At 39.4% G+C, this 13,375-nt stretch overlaps 1 protein-coding gene across 1 annotated transcript in view; it reads left to right on the top strand.

The window, feature by feature from the left end:
* HECW1 (HECT, C2 and WW domain containing E3 ubiquitin protein ligase 1) overlaps positions 1 to 13,375 on the top strand; it is a 624,284-nt gene that overhangs the window by 597,641 nt on the left and 13,268 nt on the right. The window contains exons 23-26 of the mRNA XM_078688193.1: positions 499 to 628; positions 3,410 to 3,556; positions 10,165 to 10,279; positions 11,660 to 11,858. Of these exons, the coding sequence (XP_078544319.1) occupies positions 499 to 628; positions 3,410 to 3,556; positions 10,165 to 10,279; positions 11,660 to 11,858 (591 nt within the window). The remainder of the gene's footprint in view (positions 1 to 498; positions 629 to 3,409; positions 3,557 to 10,164; positions 10,280 to 11,659; positions 11,859 to 13,375) is intronic.

Here is a 13,375-nt window from a genome sequence, read left to right as displayed (position 1 = left end):
ACAGAATAAGATGTGTCCTCTTAAGAAATACTTCAACAAATATACAGGCTTATGTCGAATAATAGGAAATCATAAAGTTTCTCGAGCCTAAATATGCTTACTAATCCAAAGATTTACTAAATGTGGCTGAAATTCTGAACAGTGAGAAGAAACTACTTCAAGTCACAAAAATGCTGCTGTGACAGTCTTGCATTACTTCTGTCTTACTCGTGAATACGCTGTGCATACGTTAGGAAGTAAGCCAAGAGAACTAAAAGAGTAACTCACGCTTTCTCATTGCAAAATCTTTGAGTATCGGACCCACAGTTGCAATACCAAGTGTGGCATAGAAGTGGTACTCTCATCTTATCACTTTCTCTGTGTTTTCTTCCACTGAAAAGCAATCAACCAGTAGGACTTTCACCAGTCACATGTGTTTATCTTTAGGAAATGTTTTCTTTCCCTAATTATTAAAATCCTCTCAAATGTTGATGATTATTTCCCCTGTTGCACTTTCAGGCCATGTGATTTGAGTGACTTGGAATACTTGGACGAGGAGTTCCATCAGAGCTTACAGTGGATGAAGGACAACGACATCACGGATATCTTGGACCTTACTTTCACTGTCAATGAGGAAGTGTTCGGGCAGGTCAGTGTTTATTCGGGAATGAGTGGTACCCAGGATGAAGAGATTATCTAAATAAGACAAGCAACCAGTTTCTGTTAGAAGAAAGCATAGACAGTGAAAGGTATAGATCTGCAAATAAGTGTAGGTAGAGGAAAGAGGGGGATTGAATATGGTCTGTTTTCCTTTGTGCATGTGGAAGACATGTTTATATGCAGGGGAGTCAGAAACGTATCAAACGTTTTAGCAGAACTCAAGCTGTGCACAACATGGAGAAATTAAACAAACTTCCTTCATTCACGTATACTGTTACTTCTCAAATATTCACAAGAAAAAGGTCAAACATTTGCTAAATAGGAGTGCTCCCAAGTTCTGAGCAAATTACTGACTATTATCGTGAAAGTATTTCGAGTGTAGCTCGGGAAATGTACGACATTTACACATTTCCAGGAGTACTCAGGTATACAAGTATTTTGCAGATGGCCTTTTCCGAGAAGTACACATCATCAACAATTGGTTTAATTAAATATCAGCAATTGTAGTGTTCATATTGTTCCAGCCTTGTGAATACGAAACACGTCATAGTATCAGGATGGGAACGTCTTGCATCAGTTCTATGTAAGGAAACATACATTACTTGCAGAAGTGCCTCAGTGTTTGGTATTGGTATTGGTATTTGGTGTAGAAGGTTCCAAGAAGATGAGGAAAAGTAAGTCTAATTAACTCAATGCGAAACTAAAAAAAGTAAATATATATTTATCTTGATGATGTAATGGATGCTATATTTTTGTTGATACTGTCAAACTCGATACAGCGACATACAACATTGCACAGAGCGACTAGTGAAATGGTGGAGGGGCTTTGTAACTGGAGTTTATTAGGATGGTGGTGTGAAACTGGTGAGAAATGGTGTGTTACTCCTTCACAAGAGAAGAATGTTTAGGTCTCAACTCCTTTGTCTCGGTGTTGTGGCCTGGTGGAGGGGTGGTTCGGCTGAGGACAGTGGGGAGATTGGAAATTGCTATCTCTGGTCCAACATCTGAAGTAGAGGAGAATGCCACCTAGCAACCCTTGGTGAGAGGCGGCAAGGCAAAGAAAGCCATTGAGAATCTCAGTCAGGAGCAGATTAGCAGGAACATCAGCCAGGTTCAGGGAAGCCATTGTAGACACGCATAATGAGACCTCACAGAGCTCGTGAGACATCAACAATCGAAGAGATGAAGATTTCTAGACTCTCCATCGGGAGCTATTATTCAACAACAGTTGCAAATAAGCTTGGAGATATGTGGTCTAATTATTGACTCATCATAAGTTTAACAGGTCTAGATTGGGCCCTTTGATGAAGAATAGGTCTAAGCATATGGAATGGGTGTGTTGTTATGTCACAGTGTTCCACATGAAGAAGAGCCCTAAAGCAAAATACTTTACACCATGCCTTTTGGACATTAAGCTGGCACCGGCTGAAAGCAATAATAGTGTACATAGAAGACCTGCACAAAAACTAACACTATGAAAGCTACAGACAAAGTCACCGAGAGTAACACATCAGTATTTCACACAAATTATATCACAGCCACAAAATGTGGGAAATATTTAACATGTGTGACATACTTTGCGAAATAATGGTGACATGGGGTTTGGACCATGTATATGTACGACATAATTTGGCCATAATTTGCTGCACATGTATGCCATAAAATTGGCTTCTTCTGCTTCCCAAAAAAGCAAACCAATGTCGACTTTTGTTTGAGAGGTCTAGAGATTGGGACATCTTTTTTTCAGTCTAGGAGGTGCTTGGAATCTTGACTTGTGACAAAGATTTGTTGAACAACTACATTTTTAAGTAGTGCATGCTTAAATCAATAACTTTTTATTTTGGTGCAATGTAAGTAACATTGTTAACATAATCATTAATGGTAAATACATATATTAAAAGTGTAAAAATGATGTGTAAAAGAGTGTGTAAATGTAATAATCTGGCAATTTTTTATGCTATTACTCTGTGTTTTAAGTGTCCATTTTGAAACCTATAACATCAGGTTCCTTTGTGACGGAATTACTTTTTATAAATCAAGTGCTTAAGGTTGATTTTTAACATGGAAAATATTGTTAAGACCTAAGGGCCCGATTCACAAAGGCATTTATGAGTGCATAAAGGAGTACTAGAGGAGTACTCTTTAATGTAGTCTTGTTTTTGTGAATCAACCCCGAAACTTCCAAGTCTCTGTTAGCAAAAGTTCAAAGGGGACACAAAACTTTCTTTTTGTAATAATTTTATATGCATATTCCCTGAACATTCTCATGATATTCACATTATAGAAGGTTTGGGAGCAATTTACAAAGGCATGTAGGAGTACGTAAATAGTACCAAAGGAGCCCATTTTACATTCGCAATATAAATGTTTTCAGGCTAATTTACAAAGACAGGTACGAGAACGTAAAAGAGTACCAAACAAGGCTCTTTTACGTACACTTACATGTTGGTGCTCTTTTACGTACTGGTATCTGCCTTTGTAAAGCCTAAGTATTTATCATGCAACAAAGTATAATTGTTGCATAAAACTTACAGGCATAGCAAAATGATGGGCTTGTTTGTTTTTTCCCAAAATTCATGGTCACTGTCCCCATGTCAATGATCATGCAGCTTTCAATCTAGGATATCACAGTTTAGGCTAATTCACCTGTTCACTTACTTAACCCAGTTCTTTAACTGGTACAACTTCGTGGACCCATTCAATCCCAGACCTGTAAAATGTTGGTTCTCCTACCGACGTTTGTTTACTAACAATGTGTTTTGGATCACAGGTGACAGAAAGAGAACTGAAATCAGGTGGTTCCAATATACAGGTAACAGAGAAAAATAAAAAAGAATACATTGAGAAAATGGTGAAGTGGCGAGTGGAGCGAGGTGTAGTTCAGCAAACGGAGGCTCTTGTACGGGGCTTTTATGAAGTAAGTAAAATCTGATCTTGAAATAGCTTTATTTTACGTTACTGTTGGTTATTTATTCAGTATATTTCATTCAGGAATTGCTTTATTTATGTATTTGTTTGATTGCTTGTTTATTTATTTATGTAGCTTTTAGCATATTCAACACTAAAATTGAAATAGCCTTTATTGCAACGCAGCAGAAGGATAATAAATAGTACTTAGCAAGATTACCTAAAGGTGTTCTCTTCAGGCTTTAAGGTAGGTTACCAAGGTAGCTCTGATATGGTAATGACTCGACTACTTTGAAGCCACACGAGCAATATGCCTCTCTCCTTGTGTGGTTCTTTTTCTTGAGTTCTTGGGTCCCGGGATAGCTCTAGGTTACAGGGCAGAAATCTAAGTGGTTACTGCTGGTTATCACTAGTATCAGAGGGCCATGGCTACTAGCGCTGGTCCATTTGATATATATTCACTCCCTCTGAACTCTTAACTCTCTATTGGTGGTTGGCCAAGCAGTTGGGGCACACTTCAGGAGCTGATAGAAGGTTTGGAGCTCAGATACATCAAGGCACATTAATCACACACAATATTGCCCATGTCCAGTCAATAATATAGCCCTATAAAACCGTAATGTTTAGTTAGAGTAGGAAATAGCAAGGCTGTTAAAGACAGACACAACAACGGCAAGCATAAACTCCTAATTTAATCTGTGGGTGACATCAGTGTAATGTTGAGGTGGAAAAGGCCTTTAATTTCTTCAGCACTAGGTCTTTATACAATGTTAGTCTTTGGGAGAGGGCTTGTAAAGACAATGTAATAGTCAGATCTCCCAAAGTCCCTTAGTTTATGAACAACCTGTGGTTTCCAGATTGTAGCCAAAAGAAGGTAGCCCCTAGCCGGGGGGTGGTAATGCACCAACTGTCTTGTTACGTATACAAATAAGTCAAATAAATAAAAGCAGAAAAAAGAACCATTTTATTAAATGTGAGCCAGGATTCATAACAACTTTCTATTCTTGTCGATATCAATGCATTCAGTGTAATTAACGCTCTGAGCTTTCCATTTTTACAGATAAATGCAGACAGAAAACCATCTATTTCAAGTCTGTATTTATTTCTAAACATGTAAAAAAAAAATGGAAATTCGTTTTTTGTGAGTTATTTTAAATACTGACAGTCATGGCTGTCACGCCATAGCTGTGTGAATTGACAGGTAAGAGTCAAAAAAGAGAACGATAATGATACTTAAACAGCAGTAGAAGGTTGATGCAAAAAATTACGTTTCACAACAGTGCATCCATTTAGCGTTTAAGGGTATCCATATCATTGAAGCCTTTCAGGTGTTCAAGTATGAATGTACATTTATTGGTTAAATAAATGTGCAAATGTACTAGTTCCACTTTACTTTTTTCACAAATCCAAAATTAAATACTGATCAATAAAAATGAAATTACCCAAAAATGATTATGAATAAATGCAGATGAAACTGTCCAAAAAATAATTAGCATAAAACTAGGAGCCCTAGTTGTAATCCTTTAAAACTGAGCCTGTTGAAAGTGATGAGGAAATCACTCATTATGCAGAACACATGCTTCTGATTAAAATGGAATTCTTAAATGCATTGCTTCATCCTTTTCACCATATCCAGTCTTCTAAATGGGCTTTCATATTCAGGTGGTGCCATAGTACTTCAGCGGAGCCACACACTAGTTGCTGCGCCTCTGGAACGGGCCTATATTCTAGTATTTGAAGTGCCTAGCATTTCAGCTAGAGGACGTTAGGCCCCATATGGAGGAGACTGAGAAACGCATAGGTAAATGGAAATGATTAAACATTGCTAATGCAGGTGAATTGTTTCGTGACATTGGTCTACTTCAGTCAATCAACTGAAAGAGTTCCAAAGGAAGGCGAGACCTGAGGCATTGCGGAAAAATATGATTCATTATAACATATACACTCAAAGACTCAGAGCCACATATGGTCCCGGCTCAAGCATACAAAATAAGGTATAAAGCACGGCCCATGCATTTTCCTCTCTGCAAAGCTTGTAGCAGCACACTATGATGCATGGCAGCACTGACTTCCTGAGCTCTGGTGAAATGTGTACATCAGTAGCCCTCAGTGAACAAATTTAGGAGGCATCTCTTTAAGTGCTTAACGAATTATGAGATACATAGGAAGCTAGGAGCTAAATTGACTGGTTAATATGCAATTCTAAATTAAACCTGGAAAGAAAGAATATTTGGGGTAAACAAAATAATATTTTCTTTAAGAGACACTCTGTATGGTGTTTTCCGCCAACAAGGCGAAACAGGTTAAGTAGCAATAAATGGTGAACAAGTTGAACTCTTTGTTGGATCACACATCAAAGATGCTTGTTGAGGACACTCCATTCAGCAGCCGCAGAGGCTAACGCTAAGTAATTTTGATTTGAGGAGCACTTCATTTGCTTTCCTAATCGCAACAATTGCACTTTTATGTAGAGGACCTCCAAAAGAGAAGATCATAAGGACCCATTAGTCATTTCTTTCACTGTTGAGATGCATTTCTTTGATTCGAAGTGAAAATGCTGAAGAATTAATCAAAGGACATGATACTTCCGTAATTTTATGCTGCTGAGGATTTAAAGACAGGTTCATAGACTGACACACTTTGTAGTGACACAGGATGATTTCCAGAAAGAGACAAGCATTGTGGTAGACTGTACTTCACAAGAGTACTTACATGGCTACACAAAGTTGTGCTGCTTGCCGTAGAGTGCACACTTAAGGAAGTACTCCTTTTAGAATAAGTATTATAGCAATGCTAACATTTTAATCAACATGTATGTTCTCGTCTTTAAACTGTTGGAAGACAAGGTTTATTGCCTTAGTGAAGGATCCCTAGAAAAAAATGACCTTATCTTCGGACAGTGCTATGTTTTTGGCATTCTAGAATCTGGTCTTGTAGGACTTGAAAATACTTGCAAGGACTTTTCTCTGTATGTCCTCCTTGGCCCTGGAATTCAGGAGGCTTCAAGAGATGCAGTAAGAGGGAGTCATAATCAGATCAAATGCAACAAATATGGGTCAGTCATTGTTCTGCGCAGCCACCTGCTCTGCTGTTCTTTGATATGGATATCTTGTTTTGGGAAAATAATCCATATAAGGTTTGTTGAGATACAAAATGGATTGTGGATAGCTCCATGAAGTAGACAGCTGAATATAAAATCTTAGCCTCAAACCTGCACAGAGAAAAGACATTCAAATCAACATGTGTGACATCATTATTATGAAGAATATCACTTTGCAACTATTTACTGTGCCCCACTTCCATCTGACCCAATCCCTATTTTTGGTAATCCTATAGACATCGGCATTTCAGAAGTAATTGAAGCTATTAACCAAAGTCTAGGCAATAAAGCGCCTGGCCCTGATGGGCTGCCAATAGACATAATTAAATGGAAACCGGTGTTTTGGTCCCCTTACTTCTGAATATTTTTAACAATTTGACCCTGGCGAAGATTCCAGAAACATGGGCCAGAAGTGTAATAGTACCGATCTTCAAAAAAGGCGATAGATCACTACCGTGTAACTATCGACCTATCTCCCTAATAGATAACACCCTTAAAATTTTAGGTAGAGTTCTTTATAACAAAATTTTAGATTGGGCAGAGGAAACTAACATCTTGGACCCTTGTCAGCTGGGGTTCAGGAGTAAGGTGGGAACAAGGGAGCAATGCCTTAACCTGAATTTAATTATTAGTAAATATGCCATTGCCAAGAAATCCCCGGTCTATATGGCCTTCATGGATTTGTCCACAGCTTTTGACCTAGTTAATAGGTCCAAGCTGTGGGCAATCCTTTTATCCAAGGGTCTGGATGAAACCCTGGTCAATTTTCTGGCTTATCTGCACAGAGATCTTAAGGCCCAAGTAAGAATGGGGGTGGGAGGTGAGATTTCAGGACTTATTAATATTGGCAGGGGGGTCAGACAAGATTGTGTTCTGGCTCCCCTGCTTTTTATTATATATATCAATGACCTGAATGCCTCTCTGAAACTGGCTACCCAAGACGTTCCATATATTAACAAGGTACCCATTCCTGCTTTGCTCTACGCCAATGATGCAGTTTTAATAGGGCGCACATCAAATTCATTACGACTACTTGTCGAAGATTGTAATATTTTTATGAAAAATTTAGATTTACAAGTCAATTTAAAAAAATCTTTTTTAATGAGCAGTTGTCCAGGCAAACGGGCTATACGCCCGATTGCAATAGATGGCCATATGATGACGGCGGTAAAATCCTTCGTATATTTGGGTTTGGCCTTTGCTGCGAACAGCTCCTGGAGTGAGCACTTAGCTCACGCCAGGAGAAAGTTCTCAAAGGCCAATAACTCGATTCTAAGCATCCCTCGCCCCAAGACGATGGGTGCAGTATTAGCTGTTCAAAGGATTTATAAACTTCAGTGTACTCCGGTAGCGACCTATGGCGCTGAGATATGGGGACGGTCAGCTGCTCTGGTATACAGCAGGAGGAAAATAGATTCTGTAGAAAAATACTGAATGTCCCTATTTCAACCTCCCATTACATATCTCACAAAGAGCTCAATATTAATGTTATCACTGATTTTATCAGGGCTCTCCCAGCACTTATGTGGATTGCTGTATGGAAGAATGAAGCAGCCACCCTGACCCAGTCAATCATTAAGGATTGCTTAGGTTGTGCTAGGGGTCTAGATATCCCGTGGTTGGGTGGAGTGCTGAGTAGTTTGCGCAGTATAAATATGGAAAGCATTTTCTGGGACCCTTCACTTGCTGCTTTAGTCACAAAAAAGGATATGCAGAATGCTCTGTATTCCCTATATAAGACCGAGCGTGAGGCAGCAGAGGTCAGTAAAACTACTGTGTGCGACTATATGGCCATTGAACATTATAGGTATCCACTCCACATCTATTTGTTACTACCGATGACCCGCTGGGAGACAAGTTTACTGTTCCGTTTAAGGGCTGGCACAATCCGTTTTGCATTCTCCTTCCCACTTGTTTATAGTCCTAATCTAAACTTGATCCCGTGCCCGTGTGATGGGAGGAGTGAGCAAACTGTAAAGCATTTTATATTCTTCTGCAAATTTTATATCAAATATTTTAAACAGTTTTTATGCTAGTATTTTACTAAGAGAAGACCAATTAGCTTAGAGGCAGCATTTGATTCTATGTTAACTCTAGATGATGAGGACCTTATTTTTCGAACTTGTACTTTTCTAAAAACGGCAGTAAGGGCACGCAGATCCATGGCTGAAGACTGAGAGTAATGTAAATAGTTTTGTACTGTGATGACCCTAAATTTTGCACTAAGTCATTTATGATCTGTATAATGAATGTATTTAGACTATTTGACCGGCTAAATTTTAACATGTATGTATGTAATGTATTTTATATTGTGCTTTTATGGGTACTGTGGTACCCAAATAAAGATTGACTGACTGAATATCACTTTCAGTAGCAAGTTGTTTAATTGGATGCCTATTGTCTCATGCAGTGCTCACTCGAGGATATACATATTTAACAAATATTAATGGTAAGCAATGTATCACAAAATCTTGTTTGCAATTCATATACAGGATATGTGCTTTGTACTGTGCTGACTCAGTACAATCACAAATCTACATACATTGGGCCTCATTTACAACAATTTGATGCAGGGCACCACTGCACGTCACTTTGCTGCGCTGCCCTGTTTCAAAAGAAAAAGGCAGGAATGCGCTGTATCTATGAAATACGGTGAATTCCTGTCCTCTTCCACTGCACTGCTGCACAAATGGTTGCCTTGCGCCAATGCAGGTCCCATAGCACCATGGTGCAAGGGTGTTCGCGTTGTAGAATGATTATTTTTGTGCAGGAAGGAACGCTTTTATGCGCAGAAACAAACAGTGGAGCTGTTTTACTCTGTCAATGTGTGCTGCAGAATGGAGCACACCTAGAAAGAGGAAATAACGAGGAGAAATAAAGTTGTTTCTTTTCATTACGCCACCCCTGGGGTGATGCACGATTTGCATTCCCAGATTAACGTTAAGTTGTGAATCTGGGAAAGTGTCAAAAACCATGGGTGTTGCATGGGAACACCCGCCACATTGCCCATGGCACACCTCCCCAACGCAGTGTGAGGTCACGCCTTACACAGTATGTACGAGGCCATGAAAAGCCATGCCGGTTGGCTTTCCGTGGCTTCATAGATATAGGTCTGCAGTGCGGATCACTAGAACGTTAAAAAAAAGTGACTTTCCGGTGGCACACAGGGCTTGTAGATAAGCCCCACTATTTGATTCCTAAAACTGCAATAGTTAAATATGCGCAAATTGCAGTGCAACGTTTCCTCTACAGGGTTGTCCTTTACAAGGGCCGTAGACGCTTTTCTTGTGGTATAGTCCTCCAACACACATCCGCGGAACTAGCATAAGAGTTGAAATACGTTTCTGTAAAATAATTAGAACTTAAATTGATGCTGATATGCATGATTAAAATAATCGAATAACCTTGTGAGCTGGCAACCAGATTCTTAGCAATGTTGCTGCATCATGGTATTTTGGCGTTACATGAATTCTGAGGAGTGAAACGTCATATTTGCTAAGAGCCTTTCTGTATTTCAGGTTGTGGACTCTCGACTTGTCTCGGTCTTTGATGCCCGAGAGCTGGAGCTGGTTATTGCTGGTACAGCTGAAATAGATCTCAACGACTGGCGGAATAATACAGAATACCGTGGAGGTAAAGTGTTGAAGCACATAAACACCGACATATTGGTTAATATTTACTTCAATTATACACAGTGCATCACCAAAAAGCATTGTTCTTTAGCCTGAAAGTTGATTACATAAAGAGCTAATTAGAGGCTAGGTGGAGCGGTGTGTCGATGTATCTGATCGCAATACTCTGGTGTGAGTGTGTGTGGCATCATTGGCATTTACTGTATTCCCTCACATATGGTGGGCATCCCTAGCATGTGATGGGTGACACAGAATGTGATGCTAAACCGAAGCATACAAGACTAAACGTGAGCACATCATGCTGAACCTGGACATTTCAAGATATCCCTGACATATTTGGATTGTGCAGGTGTATATGATATAGATGGGAATCATGAAAAGGTGTATTTGCTAGATAAGCAGTGTAGTTTTAGAAAACGAAAAGCTTTGTGTGGGAAAGAATTATGCCATTTACCAATAAAGGAAAACTAGTATTTGACGGGAAAATGTCAGGAAATTTCAAGCTGATGCTTCAGGGAGCACTAGTGAATTTCCAAAATATATTTAATGCTGATAGTGCAGCAGTTGGATCCTCCTGGGTTGGTTTCAAATATTGCTGGTCTAATGCGTTGTGTCTGGAGAGCACTAACTTCCTGCTATGGAGATTTGTTTATATTGATTGCTATTCTAAAGGCGAAGTTTGATATCTGTGCTTCTGGGGTCTATGCAATCTCAGTGGTGGTGGTGTTGCCTCTGCCTCATTTATCCTGAGGGTTTCTTCTGGTGTCTAAGGCCTGTGTTTATGAGATTGTGAGATTTGATTTTCCTTTCCTGCCCCTTCCAAATAGATTATATGAATGAAAAGCTGCTAAGAAGCAAAATGACCAGAAGCATACATTGATTATTTGAACTGCCTGGAAAATGTATAGCTTTCCGGTCAAGCCAGGGCATCCCCAATGAAGCACTTTCCACTGAGAGTTGGGTTCACTCACCTAACCAGAAGTATTAGAATATTTCATTCATGTCTGCCTCTTTAGAACTACTTGTAAAAAGTATTGCTTCTTAGACAATGTTTACAAAAATTGGTCTCCAAAATACACACTTTGGCCTCATCATTTTTCAAACTTATCCTCAGATGACCACCACCAACCTCCTTCATCCTTCCTGTGGAGAGTGGGTGGTGAAAGCTTCAGGAGTGAATGCATTGCTCGATGCTGTTCCAATCTGAAGCTTCCAGGGTGGTAAAAAGCATATAAGTGGGTCAGCGACTCCTAGATGTGACATTTAAGTTTCAGGAGCATGTCTGCTCTAAACACTCCCTCAAAACTGTCAATTCAATTTTGTACCAGGTTTCTATTTCATTTCACTGTAATCAATATCAGATATTGCTTCCTTCTTGTAGGGTACCATGATGGACACATAGTTGTACGGTGGTTCTGGGCAGCAGTCGAGAGGTTCAACAACGAACAAAGACTGCGGCTACTACAGTTCGTCACCGGGACATCCAGCGTGCCCTACGAAGGATTTTCCGCTCTTCGAGGAAGCAATGGGCTACGGCGATTCTGCATAGAGAAATGGGGGAAAATCACATCACTTCCAAGGTATGGATTTGTCTGCAACAACATTGACTGATGATCTACCACTAATTTGCATGCTCTTTTGAGGAATTGTGTTCATCAAAAATTGAGCATGTTGTGCTGGTGCATCTGGGTGGAACAATATATAGTCTTTCCCTTTCCTTAACTGAGCAGAAATAGTGACTGAGGTCTCCAACGCTGGAAAGTACATTTATTTTTGGGGAAGTTTTATATAGCACGAACTCGACCCGAAGGTATTAGAGGGCTTTACATCACCAGTTATATTACACAAGGACACATTAATTTTTTTGCAGGCACAGGGAGATGAAGTGATTTCCCAAGAATCACAGGTTTTAAGCCAATGTCGTACTCGAGCTTGGTTCTCCATTTCCAAAATCGTCAGCTCTGGCAAATACGCTACATATTATCCCAATTGAATCTGGTATTTGTGTTTTAAACTATTTATTCACTGTTTAAAGAAACGAGTACTAGTTTCAGAGCACACAAATATTTTTTCCTTCGATTGTAGAGTGTAAATGTGCTCATGGTGATGTAGCATTTCATACCTACTTAGAAGAACTCATCATTTTTAGAAATCTGAAAAGTGAAACACATGTAGATAAAGTCATATGTCAAGCATAAATACCGTGTAGAATATGGAAAAGACGAAATTAGAAGCTAGTGGGAATTAGGAGAAACATTTCGGCTGAATTTCCTTTACAATACTGTCTCAATGGTGGAAGAAATTTAGCATATGGCTTCTACTCCAGATTCATAATTAAAGAATGTGTCATTTCTTATCAGGGCCTTAGGCTCTACACAAGTACATGTGAATATTCAAAAACTTCAAACACAATGCATGTGAATATGGACTCCCAAATACTTCTTTACCCTTAGATGTGAATATTGACTCTCACATACTTCTTGCACTATGCATGTGAATATACTCCAAAAAGAAGGGGTGTCATAATCTACGTACCAAGTAATGTTGATTCGGATGGCATTTTCGGGAGAGGTATCTGCACACAATAAAAAAAATACATTTATTTATTCTCAGTTTGACACTGATGATTCAGATTATTGGATGTATATCATTCCTCTTCCAGTGTATTTGTGTTTTCCTTGTCGTTAAGATTTATTGTACTCATCATTTGTTTAACTGAAATGTAATTCTAGCAACTGATACATGCCCTGGGGACTTGTAAGACAGGGGATGAGTATGCCACTGAAAGAGAACCATTAAGGAGCTACTCAAACAAGCCTTAGCATATGCAACTGAGATGCATTTTTGACTTTTCCATACTACAAATGTACTGACCCTACTAGCAATTGTTGTAATTTGGTAGCCAAACCAGGCAGTCCAGTGTAGAGGGCATGTGGTTGGTGGGTCCATGGGAATTGGCGATGAAAAGCAGGCACCAAGCATCCAGCTTCTGCAATGGGCAGAGTGTGCTGGAATATTGGTCATTTGAACGGGGGTCTATAATGGCGGTGTCCTCAGAATGCGCATGAATGACCAGGTGCAAACACCAGGACTGCTG

Source organism: Lissotriton helveticus, chromosome 4_1, assembly GCF_964261635.1.
Source record: "Lissotriton helveticus chromosome 4_1, aLisHel1.1, whole genome shotgun sequence".
Classification (NCBI taxonomy): domain Eukaryota; kingdom Metazoa; phylum Chordata; class Amphibia; order Caudata; family Salamandridae; genus Lissotriton; species Lissotriton helveticus.
This window is presented reverse-complemented; position numbering and strand designations above follow the sequence as displayed.